Here is a 23,211-nt window from a genome sequence, read left to right on the forward strand (position 1 = left end):
CATGAGAGTAAAATGTATAATCACACCAATAATATTTGGTCAATTTGGAGGAATTGAAGCCCACCTGGGTTTTAAATTGACTCCCAAAGACAAGGCAGGAGAATTTACTTCTGGCGTTTCAAAAGAGCATTTCATCAGGGACTCATCACTGATCTGGACACTTCTGAGGTCTCAGTCTCCCAATTGGGGAAAGAGGTCAGATAATGTTTTGTATTTACACCCAATTAGCAATTTTCTGCCTTCAGACCCTCCAGCTTTCTTGTAGGGTGGTGTGGAGAGATTTGTGGCTGGGTGACTGTCATCACTAAGTGGTCTGGAGTGATCATCCCTTGGTTATTGGTCATTAATGGGAGGTTCAGGAGCTCAGAGGTTGGGAGAAGGTCAATGATGAAGGTCCAGGAGGAGATCATAATTCAGGAAGTTCACTGGAAGAATTAGGGATCAAACACAACAATTATCCAATCACTGGGGAGTCAACAGGATTGTTTGGTGGATTGAGGGAGCCACACTGCTCTTCTTGGTGCACAAGAAATGCTAGAATAGTATTTATCTGTTCAAAACAGTAATTCCCTGAGGTGTCAGCTTTCTGAGGCCTGAAAAACCAGATTGTGTTAAAATTGGAACAGAACAAATTATCTAGGCATACAATCTCCTTAAAATATTTAAAGCAATATATGTTCTTGGAATGAGTTAGTGATCCAAACACAGCTTTGTCTTTATTAAATTTGGATATTAGTTGTGAGTTGTGTTAGAGTTTGAGGTTTCCTACATTTTTTCTTCCCATTACATTCAAATTCACAAATTTTGGGAGTTAAAATTTATCAATATTACAGAAGACTCTTGAAAGAGTAAAAAAGGTCCACACCTATCTTTGAGGAGTTCTAAATCCAGCAATTCAAATTCAGAAATACATTTTGTCATAAAGTAAATCCTAACAATGGAATTGTTAGCATTGGAAAGGGTACAACATTTTATCTCAGTAAACAACATCAGATAAAGGATGACAGTAATAAGACAAAAGCCCTTTATTATGCAACTGTTCTAAATACAGAACTGTAAGTAGTTTTATAAATTCAGGATTCTGTCAGCAACAATTGGTATAGCACAGAATGTATTTGTAATATTTAGCATAATTAATACAGCATATGTTATATGTAACATGCTACATGAATGATATATCCATCTCCATTAATCAAATGTACTAGGTGACATATGGCAGCAAAACTATCAACATCTTAGATTGAGTGTAGTTGACAACATATAAATGTAGCACAGTCAACATGAGTAGTCTTCAATTTATAAAAGCAGTTATTTTAAAAAGTGAGGTTAGATAGGAAAATAATTGTGGATATTTTCCATGCTTGATATTTTAATCAATATGGTTACGAAGCAGTGTAAGGATTGTATAAGGAAAGTCCAGAATAGGCTTTTCCGTCCACTTGTAGGCAAATACTTCTAACATGGTACAATATTGTGTGTTGCATGAAGAATTATGTAACATTTGCTCATTAACTGAAGGAAAAGTGTGTGATGAAGATGTTTAAATTTCATGTTATATACTCTTTAAATTTGAGCGGTATCTTGGCCTCTAGAACAGTCACTGTTTTAGTGTAAAATATGATCTAGTAGTTTGTAAAGGTCAAAATAGTTCAGCAGAAAATGAGCATGAGAGGGTAAGTACCAGTTTTTAAATCATTGAACAATTGCATACACACTGATGTTTGAAGTTTGTCTTTTAATATAAAAGGAATATCACCCTCAAGCTTTCATTGATTTTAAAGAACTTTTCATTGAAATACAATAGATACTAATATGTCCAATCAGCTGAATGGTGAAGCATATCATGGTCCTCAGTGATTATTTTGTACTCTGTAACTAGTCACTGATATTTAGTACTCAAATCAATCTTTTACACATTATAACTCAATGGTGTTTAATTGTAAATATTGCTGGATTAACAAAGGCCCATTCAAGAAGAATTAAGTTGTCTCTTTTACTATTAAAGCAATTCAAATTAAGGTGTTATAATGGAAGGAATACATATTAATTGTTACGTAAATAATTACATGAAATTCTTAGAGCTGATAGCTAGTCACTGTTTTCTTGCAGCTGTCCACTTTTAATAGGCATGATTTATTTTGTCCTGTGATGATTAATATCTGCATGACATGTGAGGTTTCACATCTTGTCTGCTTGTGTCAATTCAAGCTGGCATGTCTCTAGATCTAAAATTGTGAATGGAAGAAGAGATTATATCACATTATTCCATACAGCACAATACCATGATAACATCAATTAAAGATCAGTGAGTGGTTAAAAGGGAGATATATCATTGTTACCCTTTGATGCATGATTTTGAAAACTCCAGTTCTAAAATTTTCCTGAATTATTCTGCATAAAGTATTGACCACTAAATTAAGTTTGTTTGTTTACAAAGGGAGGTTACCAGCTCTGGTAATTACTATTGCTCAAATATTTATGTATGTTTTATTGAACAGAATCTATTCACTAAAAATTTTCCTTTGTCAAAAAAAGTAGAAACTGCCTGCAGCATTCAGGGAGAATTAGAAATTAGTGAAAGTCAACTGTTACATTAAAATTCTTTAAAGATTATATATGCTCATATTGCATATTAAGATAAAATTTTAGAATAGCAGATTTAAAAAGTGTGATGTTCTGGAGCTAAGTTTTCTTGTCTGAAGTACATAAATATTTTTATTTATTCATGTGAAGTCAGCATCATTGATTAGGCCAGCATTTATTGCCCATCCCAACTTGCCCTTGAGAAGATGATGGTGAGCCTCTTTCTTGAAATGTGAAGTCCATTTCGTGTAGCTCCACCCACAATGCTGTTAAGGAGGAAGTTCCGGGAATTTGATCAAAGACCCGAGTGATTCTGAGTATCTAATTGCCAAGGGCAGGAAAAGGGACGAGGGAGCAGCAGTGCCAAATTTTCACCTATGTCATCTGGTTATTTCTGGACAGAGTATTCAGTGGCCAGTTACAGTGATGAAGCGAAAGGGGTATGGCTAACCTTCTGTTGCCTGGAAACATGAATTTTGAGGGCACTAAGAAAAAGCTGGCATTAAACTCTGAATCTTCTGCAATGGGAGAATCATGGGCCAATACACAGCTAAAGAACTGAAATAATTTAAACTCCTTTACCTATCAAGGCAAACAGGATGGAATTAGTGCAGAAAGCACTGTAGATGTTTCTTTTGACAAGGCCCTAAACCAGCCAGCCGTTACCTTCTGTATTTTCACTCATTACTGAGCTTAAACAATGGCATGCAGCAGATCCATGACTGAGTAATTTGAGCCTAGGTAATGACCAGAGCCCAAAAATATAAGTTGGTTAGTTTTGCTCACTTTAAATGCACTCTGACCCATGTCCCTCGGTGCGAAGGCAGCAAAACTGTCTTGACATTTAAATTAACAATAAATATTTCAGAAAACAAAAAAGCCTTTTCTTTATGTAGCATATTTCACTACAACAGGATGTTCCAAAGTGCTTCACAGCCAATGAAATACTTTTTGAAGTTTGGTATTGTAGTAATATAAAACACAGCAGCCAGTTTGCACACATAAGCTCATTCATACAGCGGTGTCATAGTTACCAGAAGATCACTTCTACTGATTTTAATTGAGGAACAAATATTGGTCAGGATGCTCTTCAAAATAATACAATAGAATCCTTTCTATTTTGAGAGAGGACAGAAGGCCTTTTTTTAATCACCTCATCCAAATGACTGCACCCTCCAACTGTGTAGCACTTCTTGTTAATTTGTTTCAATCAGGTGGTGAAGCAGGAAATCCCACATCAATATTTTACTTCATATTAGAATTACTTAAAGAATACAGAATCATGCATTTTTACTTCCTCCCTCACACACACAATGTCCCTGCAGTCTCGATTTACAATTTTAGAGTAACTGAAACAAATTCATATCGAAGGAAGGTACATTTTGCCGAAGCTTTTCATCTTGCACTCTTCAGAAACAAACGACCATTTGGAACAAATTAAAATGGTTGATATTTAAAGGGGCACAGCAATGAAACCTTAGAGGAGTTATAGAATTCCTAGAGTTGGAAACAGTCCATTCAGCCCAACAAGTCCACACTGACTCTCTGAAGAGCATCCCACCCAGACTCAAAGCCCCTACCCTGCATTTGCCATGGTCGATCCACCTAACCTACTTATCTCTGGACACTATGGGCAATTTAGCATGGCCAATTCACCTAGCCTGCACATCTTTGCACTTTGAGAAGAACCCAGAAGAAACCCACTCAGACGGGGGAGAATGTGCAAACTCCAGGCAGTCAGTCAGCCGAGGGTGGAATTGAAGCTAGGCCCCTGGAACTGTGTTGCAGCAGTGGTAGGAACTGAGCCACTGTGCCACCATAAGTACAAAGTATCTCATTTGCTTTTAGTGCTTCTAAAATAAAGCTAATAGAATGTCTTAAAATGCCTAGAGGTTCACCAGTGCTATTTTAGGGAAGGAAATTTGCGACCCTTATCTTGTCTAGCTTAGCTAATGGTGGTAACTCTTAGAACAACCCCTGCCAACAAACCACTCAGTCTTCCAAGCCGAGAGGTGGCAATTAATATTGGCCATATCAGTAATGGTGTCAATGGTGTATTAGAGAATTGATAGAAGTACATTTTGATCTGGATTTAGTATATATTTAAAAGTGTATTCACTTGCTTCAAGTATTGTTTTAATATTGACCCAGATAGTCCAATGGTTAAATAGTCTATGGATCAGAGTAGACTGGAGTTGCATGTTGGGACCATGCAGAATTCCTGATGCAATTAATTCCATGAGAACTACCCAGACAATTTAAACTTCCAACCAGCAATTCCTCAGCATCTCGAACCCTACAAAATAAAAAGCCCCTTACTTTTGAAGAATTCAGTGGGTTTGGACTCAATAAAGCTTAACCCAGAAAAAGTTGGAGGACGACAAAGCTATCTCCTCAGATAAATGTCAAATGGAACCGTCAACTCTAAACTGCTAAGCCACCACACTGAACTCCCAACCAATCCTGCTGGAACCAAAAACCATCTGCCCTATCCACCTAGGCACCTACACCTCACACCTGCGACCCTATTCCCCCTCTCCTAAAACCTACCTCCACTCCTTTCCCTTTACCCTACACACTTAGTTTGAAAGTGACTGAAGAAAGCTGTCTTGACAACCTTTAACCTCTGAAATACAGCAACAAGTGGTGTAAGAAACCAAACTGCACTCTGTATATTTCTCCCGGCTTGCATTGATGGAATCATGGCCAGACAAATTGCTGACCTGTAAGCAGTAATTTTAAAGAGGATTTACTGTTAGTCAAATCTCTACCAACAGTGATCAGAAAATTTTAAAATCTTTCAAAACAGAAACTTTTACTTAAATTAAAATAACATTTTGGAGGGAGATGAAGCACTGTAGTCCCTGCACTGCTTCCCCAATTGTAGAAGCTTCCAGAGTGCCAGTCAACATCATTTCTCCATTTTTAGATTCACCCAAATTTGCATGTAGCCATGGGGGACAGTCAAGTAGTCAGGTCTAACAACACCCACTATGGCTCACTTCCTATATCTGTTCATGGCCATTTTTGTTATGTCCAAGAGAAGATCCACAAGGAGATCCTCTGACACTTTTAAATATCATGACACATTATTAATTTATTCAGAAGTCAGATGGTGAAGAAGAAAACCAGACACCAATATTTTGCTTGATATTACAAGTATTTGCAGAATACAGCATTATGTATATCTATTTACACCCCCAACCCCCGTGCAATATGGACCTGGTAATTCTGCATAGCAGGAAAAAATTAGAGGGAATGTTGCCCCATGCCTCAGCAGTCTCAGGTTATATGTTCTCTAAGTACTCAGTACACAATACAGTTCATCGGTGCATCATTAACCTCAATAATATACAGGATACTTAAATGCATGACGAGGATAAAATAGGGATTCTTTACTCCACTCAACAACATTTTACAAATGTTAATGGAAAAGTGTAACTTAGAAGAATTAATTATTTACAGTGGATATCTACAATTAATGCTCTAGATCTCACATCATCATGGTGGGATTACACCTTGATCTTTAAACAGCTGGGTGGCAGAGTTCAATTATATAGTTCTTCTAATTGCTAATTTTTATGATTATGTGACTCATTTGTCTGTTCACTGCCACTTATTTATTCTCTAGTTACTGTTAAGGGCCTCAGTTTGCTAAACTCAGGATCCTGCTTCTGAATTGTTTTGATCCCAATTCCCAACTGGGCCCAGCTGGCACCTTCCCCAACTGGTCAGGGGGCCAACAGGGACTGTGCGAGGAGACGACTGCCGGGGTATTTTCTTTGCTCTGTTTTTTTTTTCTTCTTTGTTTTGTTTTTGCCTTTAGTTGGTGTACGTACTTCCTGGATAACCTGGAGCGGCTTGCATGACTGGGTGGGTGACTAAATGGTTTTTTTTGTACATCCTATGAATAAAGTACATTTTTTCAAATTGAAAAAAAGTTTTGATCCCAATTCTCTCTCGCATTCTGTTGGCTTCGATTTCAGTGGGGACTGCCGTCTGACTTAATTTGAAGTCAGGAACCAAGGTCCTCTTGACTTCTCCACTACAAGAATATAACTAACATACTGTTGTTTGGTAGTACAGATGTGAGTATTGCTGATAATAAGACATATTTTGTTGAATCTTTTCATCTTGCATCCCTCAGGACTGTTAGTAAAAACACCAATTCAAGTGTTTTCACATTGAGTGCACAGGAGTGTCACTGTACTTTCATCCTCAAGTTCAGGATTTCAATCCATAACCTGCTGACTCAGAGGCAAGTGTTCTAATAACTGAACCATATTTGATGCATTAGCAATCAGAGGCAGGAGATGTGTTCAATAAGCCAGACCAATCTTTACCTTATCTACCTAATTCTATCCACGTACCTACCTGGAAATAATTGGAGGTCTGTTTTGATATTTTGTGGTGTGTAAAATCTTTTTGTGTGGCTGGCAGTGTCTAGTGACGCACCATAGCAATCAGTAATTGGACCCAGTATAATATATATTGTGATATAAACCATATGTCATATCTCCAAATTGGTAGATGACTCAAAGTTAATAGGAGTGTATGCTGAGAGGAGAATACAGAGAAGCCTCAAGGTGATTTGGACAAGTGGGAAAAATTCATGGCAAATGAAGTATAATATGGATAAATGAGGTTATCCACTTTGGTAGTAAAAACAGGAAGGCAGATTATTATCAAAATGGTAATAGATTAGGAAAAGGAGAGGTGCAATAAAACCTGGATATCCTTGTATTCCAGACACTGAAAATAAGCAAAAACTAAAAGAACTGCAGATGCTGTAAATCAGGCACAAAAAGAAAAGTTGCTAGAAAAGCTCAGCAGGTCTAGCAGCATCTGCGAAGAAAGAAATCAGAGTTAACATTTTGGGTCTGGTGACCCTTCATCAGAACAGTTCTGAAGAAGGGTCACCAGACCCAAAATGTTAACTCTGATCTTTTCTTCACTGACAATAAGCATGTAGGTGCAGTAGTTGGTGGGGGAGAAAGGCCAATGGCCTTCTTAGAGGATTCAAGTACATGAATGGGAATGTCTTGCTGCAGCTGTACAAGCTATTGGAAACACTACACCTGGACTATTATGTAGGGATGCTGGAGTTGATATATGGGGAGACACTGGATTGGTTTGGACTATATGTACTTGAGTTTCAAAGAATGAGGAGAAGTGCATATAGAAGCCTAGTAAATTCTAATTAGATGATACAGGAAGAATGCTCTCAATGATCAGAGAATCCAGGATGAGGGGGTAACAGATGAAGGTTACTCCTCAGATTTCTGCTGTTTTATCCTATGTTTCTATATTAGGGGAAGTAACATTATAATGTGCGAAAATAGCAGTTGTCTGGACTGATATGATGGAATTTTCATGTTTTTTTAAAAACACCATGTGGTAGCCAATTTTAAGGTACAAATGCAGCTTGTATTTGTGTAAGGGCAGCTTCCAGCACTGAATCTCCCAGGAGGATGCCAGTCGCATTACTGAACATGTCTCTGTACTGGCTATAAACTGTCATTCAGTGCTATGGAGCCTGAAGCCAAGGAAATTGCTGGTGTGAGCACGTCTTACTTCAGCTTTACCTTCAGATTCCAGAGACCATATTTGGAACAGACATAAGGTCTAATTAGCATTTATGACCAACATCTATCACCACACAAGGCAGTAAGATTTATATTAATTTACACCATTGTCTCCTCTGACTGTGTTTTCTTTATGCCTTCAGGTAAAATAACTTCTGTTTTGCAAAAATACAGAGTTCTAAATTGTGTCAAAGTTGTTTTGTAATTATTTACTCTTGTGTTTTGTACATGTATTCTTCATCCTCTACCACTGATTAAGAGGACATCTTGATAACAATCAATTTTTAGCACATCTTAGCCTTTAGAACTGGCAAATCCAGCAACAGTTCATTAATCATAAGTTTGTGTTGCTATAAAAGTTTTGTTTTAACACCCAGCATCATGGAAATATCATCAAATTGTGGGTTCATCCCTCACTTCTGTGACTGATACATGTTTAAGCATTTCTTCTGGAAGTTATCCCTTAACATTACTGTAGATTACAGTCAGAACAGGTACTACAGCAGTTTAAGGAGAAGTTTGGGTCCTGCGATAGGGTATGGTTAGGCTTACCACCTGAAGATATCTAGATATAGTCAACAAAAACATAGCTTTGCCACATCACCCATCTCAATCACAATTAATAAAATAAAATCCAGCATTGTGTGTGTTAATGTCACGCTGCATTCTACACATTTATCAAACAATATACTCTGTATTCATAATCTCATGTCTTACTGCAGTGATGTAATTGAATCACTGTGATCTTGAGATTGTACAGCATTTCTGGTGGATTCCTCAATCTGAAGTAGCCCTGCACCAGTACCCTTAACCTTAGTTTCCCAAAAAAAATGGAGAAAATCTCATGTGTGAACTTTACATTTGAACCAGTGTATGTACTGAAAGTAAATGCAGGTACCCTTATACTCCTGGCAATTAGTTTATAAGTTATATTTATTTCATTTATTAGTCTCATTTTTGATGACTGTATCAGAAAGAGGGATCAAGACATTGAGATTTTTGAAACAAGCGTTACGGCTTCTGGATAGCTATGGTGTTATAATCTGTCAACGTTATGCTCTCTAGTTCTCCAGAAACAAACCTGACTCATTTATTTTGGAGATAGTCGGAACTGCAGATGCTGGAGAATCTGAGATAACATGGTGTGAAGCTGGATGAACACAGCAGGCCAAGTAGCATCAGAGGAGCAGGAAGGTTTGACGTTTCAAGTCGACACCCTTCTGAAGAAGGGTCTTGACCCGAAATGTCAAACATTTCTGCTTCTCTGATGCTGCTTGGCCAGCTGTGTTTCATCCAGCTTCACACCGTGTTATCTTTAGTTATTTTGGATCTTGTTCTACTTATAGGTGCAGGGAAATAGTTGGTGTTCAAGCCTTAAGTAATGTATGGTATATGAATGCCCAGATTTCATAAATCCTGACTTTCAGGTGAATATTTTGATGCTTTAATGGCATGTTGAAATTTTCTTTTGTGCAATTCTTCACTTGAGTAAATGTCAAGGAAACAGCAAATTGTTCGCAGTTAAACAAAATTATTGATATTATACAAACTATTTGCTGTGTATCCTTTCATAGTCCTGATAAAGCAATTTAAAAGTGCAATTTCAGCAGAAATGTTTCTTTATGTTATGTTTTTACAAGCACCTTATTGTATCTAGTCGTGTGGGAGCATGCATGCTGAATCTGGTTATGCAGTCAATCCTGCTATGTAACAAATCCTATATTCTCAATAGGCATGTTGCTACTTCTCTGCTGAATAAAATTGGACGTGTGTAAAGCTTCAGATCAGTATTCACTTAGATTGCTACTTACTGCACTTCCATCATTGAGCTACAGAGTTCAATGAATTATTTTCCTCCAGACTGCAATCTCAATGTCCTTTTCTCATTTACAGCAACACAAGTGCAGTCACTGTTCTTAGATAGGTAAGAGATGACTGACAGTAAGATTTTCTTTGCACTCTTTTGCTTTATATCTACCAAAATAATGAAGATGAAGAGTGAGGGATAGAGAAAGGGGTGGGTTGGAGGTGGAAAATTTCTCAATTACATGATATACGTTTATCCGAGATCAAATTTACTGCAGATGCTGGAAATCTGAAATAAAAAGAACTGGAGAAACTAAGCTGGTCTGGCAGGATCTAGGGAAAGAGAACCAGAATTAACATTGAGTCAATATGATTTTCCTTTGGAATTTGCCTACGTCTTTCTTCTCCATCTCCTCAAAAACTGGGAGCAAGAATGAGACTGTCTACAGGGCAGACGCAGAAGAGGGAGTTATGGCCTCTAACTGAATACTGGACACAAACAGCACCGGCTATCCCAGGTATAAATCAGTCAAGTCCCAAAAATAGTCATACAGCATGGAAACAGACTCTTTGGTCTAACTGGTCTGTGCAGACCAGACATCCCAAACACTAGCCCTATTTGCCAACATTTGGCCCATATCCCCCTACACCTTTCCTACTTATATAGTCATCCAGATGCTCTTCAAATGTTGTAATTATGTCCACCTCTACCACTTCCTCTGGCAGCATGTTCCATGCATGTACCACGCTCTGGATGAAAATATTGCTACCTAGCCAGAAATGCCCTCATCCCATAAATGAATAAAGAAAAAAAAAATACCAGCATTTGGCCCATAGGCCTCTAAACCCTCCATATTCATATACCAACCAGATGCCTTTTAAATGTTGTAATTGAATCAGCCTCCACCACTTCCTTTGGTAGCTCATGCCATACACACACCAACCCCTGCATGAAAAAGTTGGCCCTTAAGTCCCCTTGAAATTATTCCCCTCTCACATTAAACCTATGCCCTCTAGTTTTAGACTCCCTCATCCCAGGGAAAAGATTTTGCCTTTTAACCCTATCCATGCCCTTCATGATTTTATAAACCCACATAACGTCACCCCTCAACCTTCAATGCTCCAGGAAAAATAACCCCAGCCTATTTACCCACTCTTTATAGCTTAAACTCGCCAACTATTTCAATCCTATTATTCTTACAGATATCTGGGATTTCTTTACATAGTTGCTCCTCAATTTTCCACTGTCGGGGAACCTATAATACAATCACAGTAAGGTGGTCATCCCGTTCTTATTTTTCAGTTCTACCCATATAAAACTTTGCTGGACGATCTCCCCTAGCAAAACTAGAATAAATGGGTATCAAAGGGGCAAAGTCTCCAGTGGTTGGAGTCATGCCTAACGTAAGAGGATGGTCGTGGTTGTTGGATGTCAATCATGTCAGATCTGGGATATCTCTGCAGGAGGTCCTCAGGGTAGTGTCCTAAGCCCAACCATCTTCAGCTGCTTCATCAATAACCTTCCCTCTATCATAAGGTCAGAAGTAGGGATGTTTGCTGATGATTGCACAATGTTCAGCACCATTCGTGACTTCTCAGATACTGAAGCAGTCCATGTTCAAATGCAACAAGATCTGGACAATATTCAGGCATGGGCTGACAAGTGGCAAGTGACATTCCTGCCTCACAAATGCCAGGCTACTATCATCGTCAATAAAAGGCAATCTAACCACCATCCCTTGACATTCAATGGTGTAACTATCACTGAATCCCCCAGTGTCAACATCCTGGTGTTAGCATTGACCAGAAACTCAACTGGACTCACCACATAAACACAGCGGCTACAAGAGCAGGCCAGAAGCTAGGAATACTGTGGCGAGTAACTAACCATCTGGCTCCTCCAAGCCTGTCCACCACCTACAAGGCACAAGTCAGGGGTGTGATGGCATACTCCCCTTTTCCTGGATGAGCGCAGCCTTAACAACACTCAAAAAGCTTGACACCATCCAAGCCAAAGCAGCCCACTTGATTGGCACTACATCCACAAGCATCCAATCCCTCCACCAATGCTCAATAACAGCAGTGTGTACTATCTACAAGGGACACTGCAGAAATTCACCAAAGATCCTCAGACAGCACCTTCCAAATCCACAACCACTTCCACCTCATAGGACATGGGCATCAGACATATGGGAACACCACTACCTCCAAGTTCTCCTCCAAGCCACTCGCCATCCTGACTTGGAAATATATCACCGTACATTCACTGTTTCTGGGTCAAAATCCTGGAATTTCCTCTCTAATGGCATTGTGGGTCAACCCACAGCAGGAAGACTGCAGTAGCTCACCATCATCTTCACAGGGGAACTGGGATAGCCAAGAAATACTGGCCAACCGGAGACACCCACATCCCACGAAGTGAATAGAAAAACAATCCTTCCTAAATACAGTTATAATGTTATGCTCTAACCAAAAATGCCATCCCACTCCTCTCTAGCCTCTTTCTACCTTCCTATAGCATCTATACCCCAGAATATGAAGCCGGCAATCCTATCCAACCCTTGTCGTAGTTCCAAATATAGCTGATATCCGAGTCTCATGTTCCCAACCATAACCGAAGTTCATCTGCCTTGCCTGTTTGGTCTCTTGCATCGACACAAATGCAGTTTATCAGTCTTAGCTCCTTCTTTGCCAAGCTCTTGTTTGACTTGTTCCCCTTATCTGCTATACCAATCTTAGCCTTTTTTCATTTCTCACTACTGTTTTGATTCCCACCAACCATAACCCCACCCTCCACCCCTAACTAGTTTAAAGCCTCCTGAGTAGCACTAGCAAATTTCCCTGCAAGTTTATTGGTTCCCTTCCATTTCAGGTGGAACTTGTTCCTCTTATACAGATCATTTCTACCTGTGAAGAGATCCCAGTCGTCCAGAATGTGAATCCTAACCCTTGTACCAACTCCTCAGCCATGCATTCATCCGCTCTATCCTCCTATTCATACTCTCCCGGGAATTTGGCACTGGTAGTAGTCCAGATATTACTACCCTTAAGGACATCCTCTTAATCTCTCGGCTCATTTCCTTTTCCTGGGAGAGGAGAAACTACGATATACTCTTCACAGCCTTCAAAACATTATCAATGATGATGATGAGCATCTCGCCAAGGTCTTCCCCAAGCCTCCACTTCTCACCTTCAAACAACAAAACCTTAAAACAGACCATTGTTCACAGCAAACTATCTAGCCTTCAGGACAACGTTGAACACAACACTGTATAACCTTGTCATAGCGACCTCTGCAAAATATGTCAGATCTTCGACATGGACACTAAAATCATGCATGGATACACCACACACCACGTGCACACAGACACTCATGTGATGTGGCCAATGTTGCCTATCTCATATGCTGCAGGCAAGGATGCCCCAGGGCATGGTGTATTGGTGGAACCATGCAGATATTACAACAACAGATAAATGGACACCACACAACAACCACCAGACAAGAATGCTCCCTCCCAATGGGGAAGCACTTCAGCAGTAAAGAACATTCAGACTTGGATCTTCAGGTAAATGTGCTTCAAGGCGGACTTCGGGATACACGCAATACAGAGTCGCCAAGCAGAGGTGTTTGCCAAGTTTAGTACCCGTGAGGACGGCCTCAACCAGGCTTTATGTCCAACACACACACACACACACACACACACACCCACCCACCTCAGGGGTGAATTGTTATTTGCAGATACATTCTATTTTGTTGAAAAAGCACGAACTTTATAGACAGTCAGTTTTTAAATTTTCACGTTAGAAATAAAACCAGTCTGACTCCAAACCAAAACGTAAACAGATTCTTAAAAAGGCCTCAAACCTAACATGCATTGTCTGGCCTGAAATATCACTTCTTTACACTGATAAAACTTTTAGTGCTCTCAGGACAGTGACATGAAAGGAATTCAGATTTAACATATGCATATCAATTAAAATCTTCTAAATGATTACGATTTAACAGCATCTTCGGTTTGTTTAACATCTTAGGTTTGTTTATCAGTGGTGTGACCTTTTATGTATAAATTCTGTGTATGAAACTACCTGTCTCACTAACACCTGAAGAAGGAGTGAAGCTCCGAAAGTTTGTGTTTTCAGATAAACCTGTTGGGCTGTGACCTGGTGTTATGTGATTTCTGACCTTGTTCACCCCAATCCAAAACTGGTATCTCTATATCATTTCTCTATTTGTGCCATTGGTACCAACATGCACTACACTCTCCTTTCAGAATAATCTGCACCCTGTCCAAGACATTTTTGATCTTGGCACCATGGAGGCAATGCACTATCCTGATGTTTTGCTGATGGCCACAGAAACATCTGTCTGTGCCCCAGACCAGAGAGTTCTTACTGCAATCAAATTGCTTGGATCCTGATATACCCATCATTACAACAGGTCCAGTCATAGGACCAGAAATCTAGCTTTCAGTGCTAGACCCCACTGAGAGGCCAATTCCCCTAAGAGTATCTAAAATGGCATATACCTTTGAGATGAGTATAGCCACAAGAGACTCCTGCACTAGCTGGCTACCTCTCCTAACATCCCTAATGATTATATATCTACCTGACTGCAGGTGCAATGTGTCCACCTTCCTGAAGCTGCCTTCCATCACACCCCTTTGGTCTTGGCAACTCCTCATTGCTTCTAAAGCCACTCTAACCAATCCATGCAGTCCAATAGGATTAGCAGCCAAATACACTTCCTGCAGACATAGTCTCCAGGAACATTCAAATTCTCCCTGATCTCCCATATCTGACAGGAAGAGCACAATCACCCTACTAAAAGCCATCACTGCCCCTTTAACAATCTTGTTTATTGTATAATGTTCAAGTGGTTTTGATTTTAACAGCACCCAGAGGAGGGTGATTTTTAAACTTGTCATTATACTGATAGCTTGCTGGTATGCCTAAATAGACTTCCAAGGTCTATCAGACGTATAAGATTCCCTCTAGATATACTGTTTGAATGACACTCAAGATATTCTAAAATTCATAAAAAGATAGAAAGTAGGAGCTGGAAGAGGCCATTTGGCCTTCCAACCCTGCTTTTCCTGCTTTCTCCCCACACCATTTGTTCCCTTTAACCTTAAGAACTATATCTACCTCCTTCTTCAAAACAGTCAAAGTTTCGGCCTCAACCACTTTTTGTGACAGAATTCCACAAGCTCACCACTCTCTGGGTGAAACAACTTTTCCTCATCAGTCATAAATAGCTGAGCCTTTATCCTTAAACTGTGACTTTAACTGAATGTAAAGGCATTAATACTTCAAAATTCAAGTCTGACATCCATTCAGAGAAGAACCTCACGCCAACTTAAGGCTTGTCAGTAATAAAGGCACTGCAGTGTTCCATGCACAATGGGAGGCAGTAACTTAGTGGTAATGTTTCTGATCTAGTAGTCTAGTATCCAGGGTACTGATGTTCTGGGTACTCATATTCAATTCCATCAAGGCAGACAATGAAATGAATTGAGTTTATTTATCAATAAATATCTGGAATTAAATGTAAATTTAATGGCAACCTAGTCACCATTGTCGTCAAAACAACGTGATTCACAAATATGCTTTAGAGAAAGAAATCTGTTGGGGCAACATGTGACTTCAAACCCACAATAATGTGGTTGACTCTTAGCTGTCCTCTAAAATGGCCGAGAAAGTCAATCCATCAGAGAACAATTAAGGATTAGTAATAAATACAAGCCTTACCTATGACAATAAAGTTGCACACAAAACTTCAAAAAACACTCTCTTTGATAAACATAGGTCCCAAAATTATGCAGGCCTTCTGGGAAATATTTGCAGTACTTGTGGAGGATGTCTATTAGAAAACCCAGGAAACAAGAGCATGCATATACCAGGCTGAATCTAAACTCATATTCCGCTTGGGAACCCTGCAGCCTAATGGTATCAATGTGGACTTCACAAGCTTCAAAATCTCCCCTTCCCCCACTGCATCCCAAAACCAGCCCAGCTCGTCTCCTCCCCCAGTGCATTACAAAACCAGCCTAGCTTGTCCCTGCCTTCCTAACCTGTTCTTCCGCTCACCCATCCTCTCATCACACCTCAAGCTGCACCTCCATTTCTCACCTACTAACCTCATCCACCCTCCTTGAGCTGTCTGTCTTCCCCGGACAAACCTATCCCCTCCCTACCTCCCCACCTATTCTCTCCTCTCCACCTATCTTCTCCTCTATCCATCTTCGGTCCGCCTCCCCCTCTTCTCCCTATTTATTTCAGAACCGTCTCCCCATCCCCCTCTCTGATGAAGGGTCTACGCCCGAAACGTCAGCTTTTGTGCTCCCAAGATGCTGCTTGGCCTGCTGTGTTCATCCAGATTCACACTTTGTTATCTTGAATCTCAGGCTGATTGGCCAAGTGTCAATTCTGTCAAGTTTCACGGAAGGTTTCTTTCCACGAGACAAGGTGAGATCGTTCATTATTTCATACCATCCTCAACTCATTGCCCCTCTCATCCACTCATAGGCCCTTCCTATCACGTCAATCCTGGAACAACCTTTGACTCATAGAATATCTGCTGAAAGACCAGAATCCGTGTCAGCCATGCCATACTAAAGAATAGCTGTGCACCCTGAAAAGTGTTGGCAATCTGGCACTGCCTCTCACTGGCAACATAATAGCATATTGGAGACAAAGCCAAGCTGCTGACGGCACACAGCCTGCATGGTTGAAATTGCCTCACAGGAACAAACCCATTCTCTCATCCTAGTTTTTAGTTAGCCAGACCACACCAATTGGCTGTCCTTAGCTACATCCCATTTAAAGACTCTCTCTAAATCACTGTTATGCTATCCAGAATGTACAGACACCTTTTGTCAATACCCATTAGGGGAACATTATATACCGGCAAGCAATCAGACAACGAAAAGATGAGCTTTTATTTATAGGCAGAAAAAGTAAACACACTGAAATGAATAGAGGCTGCTGTTTGTCCCCACATTGCAAATCAAATATTGGCATGATGACCAATGACTATTTACAATCCATAATATCTGTTTTGCATTCCATAACACTTTCAACTACTGGAACTGGGAGTCAATCAGCTCTTGTCTGGCTTGTAGTACCAACAAGACTGAGGCCTGTCAGACATGAGGAAAGCTTCCTCCTTCCTAAAGTTCTTGTCCTCCTCCTGGAAAAGCTGTTCCTGTTCTCCTGGTTTGTCTGTATCCAGTACAATGCCTCATTGCTTGCTCCTGTTGTGCAGAGCACAATATGCTATAATGATAGATTGCAATGGAATGTGCCCAGACAAATCTAAGCAGACATACATGACAAATGGTGAAGTGATAATCTCTACCTTCCATAGTACCCTTGCAAGTTTCACAAGTTACAGGGTGCTTTCTGCCTCACTTTGAGAGTCATCGCTGCCAACTTTTGTGTTATTGAGATGCTAGTGCTCAATTTTCAAGGGTCATTGACATGGTACAAATTGGCATTTGTTAGCACTTGAACTCTTAAACACATTCACTCTGCATGCATTGTCAATGGAGGATGAAATTCTTGCAAATTAAATATAGCTGGAGTTTGCAAGCATACATTTAATCGATTTTCCCCTTCAACGCCCTAGCATCCAGCAAACATGGATCATGTGATTTCACTGATCAAATTAACAATTACCTTGCCCATCCTGGATATTATCTCAACCAATTTTCAGCTGTAGTTAGTTAATGTCTAGTAAACAGCAAGTGGTGGCAAGGAATGTAATTCACAGTGTACACATCAGAACCAGCCTCCACATTCTGTTTGCCTAGCACTACCTCAAAAGCTCATTTTTACCCATCCCCTAATGTGGAAAACCATCACATTTCACTTTACCTCCAACTTTCCTCCTGTTCCCTGTGCTCCAACATTACGTCTTACTGATGATCAGTGTGATTCTCTACATTCTGCCAGTGGAAGTCACTGAGCTTGTCACTGCTAATAATACTCCACCATCACTGTATCTATATATGCCCATCTTATTCTTTTAAGATTTCCCCATCACTGTCCTTATACCTACCTCCACATATGCCTCTGCTTTCTGTGCCCAAGTTTTTATTGTCCAATCTGGCAAGGCATGAATGCTGCGGGCTGGATGCCAAGTAAGTGAATGCTAAGATTACAAATGAGCAGGCATATACAGCCTGGCAACCTGTGTGTTGGGTGGTTATCCCTGCACTCAAAGTGTCCTCGCAACAGCTGTTCAATACTATTTGCAGGGTTGGTAAATATTGGATATTCCATCATTGGTGATCAAGGGTTGCATGAGGCAAATGCCCATTAATTATCACATGAAATGGTGTTGCATGATAAGCAAATATGGAGGTTCTTTCTAGATAGCAGAAAGCAAATGTCATCAGATACCTGTTCTGACTTACATGTCAAATAATTTTAGTACCTGGTTGTTTGTAACAGGTAACAGGATTGGAAGTTGCACAGTTGAGGTGAGATCCTCGGTTAATAAAATCATTAATAAGTATTAATCCTCCTTATAGGTAACTCACCACTGCCTAGTGATGATCTAGGGATGCCTAGAACTGAGTTAATAGATGCAGCAAGTTGCTCTTAACATTAAGATAAGTCTTATTGGACTTCTCACATAATTCTGCCAAATTCTCACTATAGGTAACATTCATCAGGCCTGTATAACGCTCCATCCAATCTTGCCTGAAGGTTTGTCACTGGATAGGTGGAGATATATCTGTGGTTAAAAACAATGCAAAAGCTGCGCAGTGTCATTGAAGCTATGGAATTCGACAAGCAGTAACAGATGGATACAGAATTAGTTAAGAGACATAAAGCAGACAGCAGAGTTGTATTGCTGTTTTTTTACTAAAAGGAACAACACAACAGTGTCTCACAATGGGAAACTGCTATGCTTTACACATTAATAGCAGAGACTTATTATACAGGACAAACATTCAAAATTTGCAGGTGACACAAGAATTGGAGAAGTAGTAAAGAGATAAGGATACAGCAAGGGTCTTCAGGAGGACAGCAACAGATTAGTGCAGAGGACACACACACATGGCAGATGCAACTTAAGGCAGCAAAGTTTGAGAAAACTATGTTGGAAGAAAAATTGGTACAGTTTTAAAATGGATGTGGTACAGAGTGATATGAAGATGTACGTGAATTGGCAAGTATGTCTGCCTCTTCAGGAAAGGTTTAAAGGCATCTCTAAAGTACTCTGTTATCTTCCCAGGATTCTCTTGTCAGAACCAAATTCCAAGTAGACCAGTTGTTTTCAGAGTGTGGTGTCAAGCAACTGATAGTCACTATCTCCCCTCAGCAGCCATACTACTTGAGGATACATGCTGCTCCTGAACTTTGGGTTGGTCTCTGCCTGGGATATTAACTAATTCCTCAAAATGACTCAGACCTACAGTGCGTATGAGTACTTGCCAGTACTGAAAAATGCAGCTTTTAATGAATAGGAGCAGCTTAATTTTATTTTTGCAGGAGAAGTGGGTGTATAATACCCATAAAGTTCCCAGACAGGAGGAAAGATTCAGTGCCAGTAAGTTACTGCCACCATGAAGGAAAGAGCCATGAAAAATCATCAAAATTTTTTAAATAAAAAAAACTTGGGCAAATCAACAAAAGGCTCCTTGAGGGAGATCGTGACTAGAGTGCAAACCTTTCATTGAAATGGCTACATTGCACTTCACACTGTCTGATTGCATGCAGAAGCTGATTTCCCAAAGAGTATTTGACACGATCTCGTGTTTCCCACAGTTGCAGATGTCAATGCCCAGAGATCATCCTTCTCAACATAATCAGATCAAACATAACAACAGTAAAGTTCAGATAAGTACTGTCACATCTTACAAGCACTCTCTCAACCAATACAGATATAGTCATTTCAGTGGATCTTTGAGTGTGAACAGATAAAATAGCATAAGATTTCTCATGACACAGTCTCCTCAATGTTGACAAGATCAGATGGAGACTGGGTGATCTATCTGCAGAACATCTCTATTCTGTCAATAAGAATGGTCCTGATCTTTCAGTTGCTTGCCATTTTGACACACCATCTTCTTCTCATGCTGACACTTCCATCCTAGGCCTGCTACAGTGTTTCAGCTAGCTGGAGAAACAGTGCCTCGTTTTTCACATGGGCATTTTGCACTCTTCTCAACTCAGCACTGAGTTCAACAACTTCAGAGCAAGAAGAGATAATGGGAACTGCAGATGCTGGAGAATCCAAGACAACAAAGAGTGGGGCTGGATTGAACACAGCAGGCCAAGCAGCATCTTAGGAGCACAAAAGCTTGTGCTCCTAAGATGCTGCTTGGCCTGCTGTGTTCATCCAGCCCGACACTTTGTTCTCAATTTTGATTACACTTCATTCACCACCTCCACTCCATAAGATTTTTGATGGTATTGGTTTGACCTCTGCAGAGCTGACCTATTTTCTCTTCTTCACAAGCATCATCACCTGTCATACCTATTTCATATTTACTTCTGCCCTTTACTACAATTAGCACTACCTTTTTGTTTTGCTCTGGGATCACTGACCATTCCGCTTGTTTCTCCTCCTCCTTTGTCAACAGCAAAAATACCAGCGAGTTTTGAGAAGATTTGTAGCTCAGATTGAATTTCTGGATGTGAGTTTGCTCGCTGAGCTGGAAGGTTAGTTTTCAGACATTTCATCACCTGTTTTTTATTTGAAAAAATATACTTTATTCATAAGATGTACAAAAAAAACCATTTATACACCTACCCAGTCATGCAAGCCGCTCCGGGTTACCCGGGGGTACATACTCCAACTAAAGGAAAGGAAAACAAAGAAGAAAAAAACAAAGCAAAGAAAATACCCCGGCAGTCGTCACCCCGCACAGTCCCCGTTGCCCCCTGACCAGTTGGGGAAGGCGCCAGCTGGGCCCAGTTACCAGGCAGGGCCCTTTTTTCCATTCTGGACAAGGGGTTTCATACGGTGGTCTTTCCCCAACGCGCCTTGGCGGCGGCTGCCCCAAGCTTTAGCGTGTCCCTCAGCACGTAGTCCTGGACCTTGGAGTGTGCCAGTCTGCAACGCTTGGTCGGGGTCAGTTCTATCAGCTGGCAGACCAGCAAGTTGCAGGCAGACCAAAGAGCGTCTTTCACCGCATTGATGGTCCTCCAGGCGCAGTTGCTGTTGGTCTCGGTGTGCGTCCTGGGAAACAGCCCATAGAGCATGGAGTCCTGCGTCACGGAGCTGCTCGGGACGAACTTCGACAAATACCACTGCATCCCCCTCCAGACCTCCTGCGCATAGGCACAGTCCAGAAGGAAGTGATCGACAGTCTCGTCCAACCCACAGCCGCCTCGAGGGCAGCGTGTGGTGGTGCAGAGATTCCGGGCATGCATAAAGGATCTCACTGGCAGAGCCCCTCTCACCGCCAGCCAAGCAATGTCCTTGTGCTTGTTTGAAAGTTCTGGCGATGAGGCATTCTGCCAAACGACTTTGGCAGTCTGCGTGGGGAACCACATGACAGGATCCACCCTCTCCTTTTCCCGAAGGGTCTCGAGGATACTACGTGCTGACCACTGCCTGGCAGCCTTGTGGTCAAAGGTGTTTCCTTTCAAAAATTTCTCCACGAAGGACAGCTGGTACGGGACGGTCCAACTACTTGGAGCGTTCCACGGCAACGAGGCCAGGCCCATCCTTTGCAACACCGGGGACAGGTAGAACTTCAGTAAGTAGTGACACTTGGTGTTTGCGTACTGAGGATCTACGCACAGCTTGATGCAGCCGCACACAAAGGCAGCTGTCAGGGCGAGGGTGGCGTTCGGTACGCCCTTTCCCCCATTTTCTAGGTCTTTGTACATGGTGTCCCTGCGGACCCGGTCCATCCTCGACCCCCAAATGAAGTGGAAGATGGCCCGGGTGACCGCAGTGGCGCAGGTCCAGGGAATAGGCCAGGCCTGCGCCACATACAACAGTACCGAAAGCCCCTTGCACCTGACAACCAGATTCTTACCCGCGATGGAGAGGGACCGGAGCGTCCACCTGCCCAGCTTCTGCTTCAGTTTGGTGATACGCTCCTCCCAAGTCTTAGTGCACGCCCCAGCTCCACCGAACCAAACACCCAGCACCTTCAGGTAGTCTGTCCTGACGGTGAAGGGGATGAAGGAGCGGTCGTCCCAGTTCCCGAAGAACATGACCTCGCTCTTACCCCTATTGACTTTGGCACCCGAGGCCAGTTCAAACTGGCCGCAGATGTCCAACAGCCTACTCACCGACTGACGATCAGTGCAGAAGACGGCGACGTCGTCCACGTACGGGGAGGTCTTGACCTGGAGGCCTCCGCTGCCTGGGATAGTCACGCCCTTCAGGCTCACATCCTTCCTGATGGATGCGGTGAAGGGCTCCACACAGCACACGAACAAGGCAGGAGAGAGTGGGCAGCCCTGCCTGACTCCAGATCTGATGGGAAAACTGTCCGATTCCCACCCGTTGATCGAGACTGCACTAACAATGTTGGTGTAGAGCAGCCGGATCCAATTGCGGATGCCCTCCCCGAACCCCAATTTGGGGAGGACGTCCTTCATGTAAGCATGAGAGACCCTGTCGAAGGCCTTCTCCTGGTCCAGGCTGACGAGGCAGGTGTCCACCCACCTGTCCTGTACGTAGGCGATCGTATCCCTGATGAGCGCGAGGCTCTCAGCGATCTTCCTGCCCGGCACAGCACAGGTTTGGTCAGGGTGAATCACCAACTTCAGGACAGACCTGACCCGGTTGGCTAGGACCTTGGCCAGGATTTTGTAGTCCACGTTCAATAGTGAAATGGGACGCCAATTCTTAATTTCTTCCCTCTCCCCCTTCCTCTTGTAAATGAGGGTGATGATGCCCTTCCTCATGGACTTGCACATTTCCCCTGCCGGAAGCACACTATCATACACCTCCAGCAGGTCCTGGCCGACCACGTCCCACAGAGCGGAATACAGCTTGACCGGTAAGCCGTCGCTCCCGGGAGTCCTATTCCTCTCAAGGATTTGAGGGCTCTGGTCAGCTCGTCCAAGGATATCGGCCAGTCCAGCCACTCCCTTGTGCCGTCCTCTAAGACCTCCGTGATAGACGACAGAAACGACTCGGAGGCCGTGCTGTCCGTGGGCTTCATGTCATACAGGCCGGCATAGAAGGATCTGCTGATCCTCAAAATGTCGGGCCGAGATGACGTCACTGAGCCGTCGTCCTCCTTCAGCTGGCTAAGCA

The 23,211-nt window shown here is 41.8% G+C and overlaps 1 protein-coding gene across 1 annotated transcript in view; it reads right to left on the minus strand.

The window, feature by feature from the left end:
* Positions 1 to 1,027: 1,027 nt before the first annotated feature.
* Positions 1,028 to 23,211, minus strand: part of LOC125466508 (uncharacterized protein C7orf57-like) — a 112,512-nt gene continuing 90,328 nt past the window's right edge. Inside the window, exon 9 of the mRNA XM_048561084.1 lies at positions 1,028 to 2,225. Within this exon, the coding sequence (XP_048417041.1) occupies positions 2,204 to 2,225 (22 nt within the window). The 3' untranslated portion in view covers positions 1,028 to 2,203. The remainder of the gene's footprint in view (positions 2,226 to 23,211) is intronic.

The sequence above is a fragment of the Stegostoma tigrinum genome, chromosome 2 (assembly GCF_030684315.1).
Source record: "Stegostoma tigrinum isolate sSteTig4 chromosome 2, sSteTig4.hap1, whole genome shotgun sequence".
NCBI classification, from domain to species: Eukaryota; Metazoa; Chordata; class Chondrichthyes; order Orectolobiformes; family Stegostomatidae; genus Stegostoma; species Stegostoma tigrinum.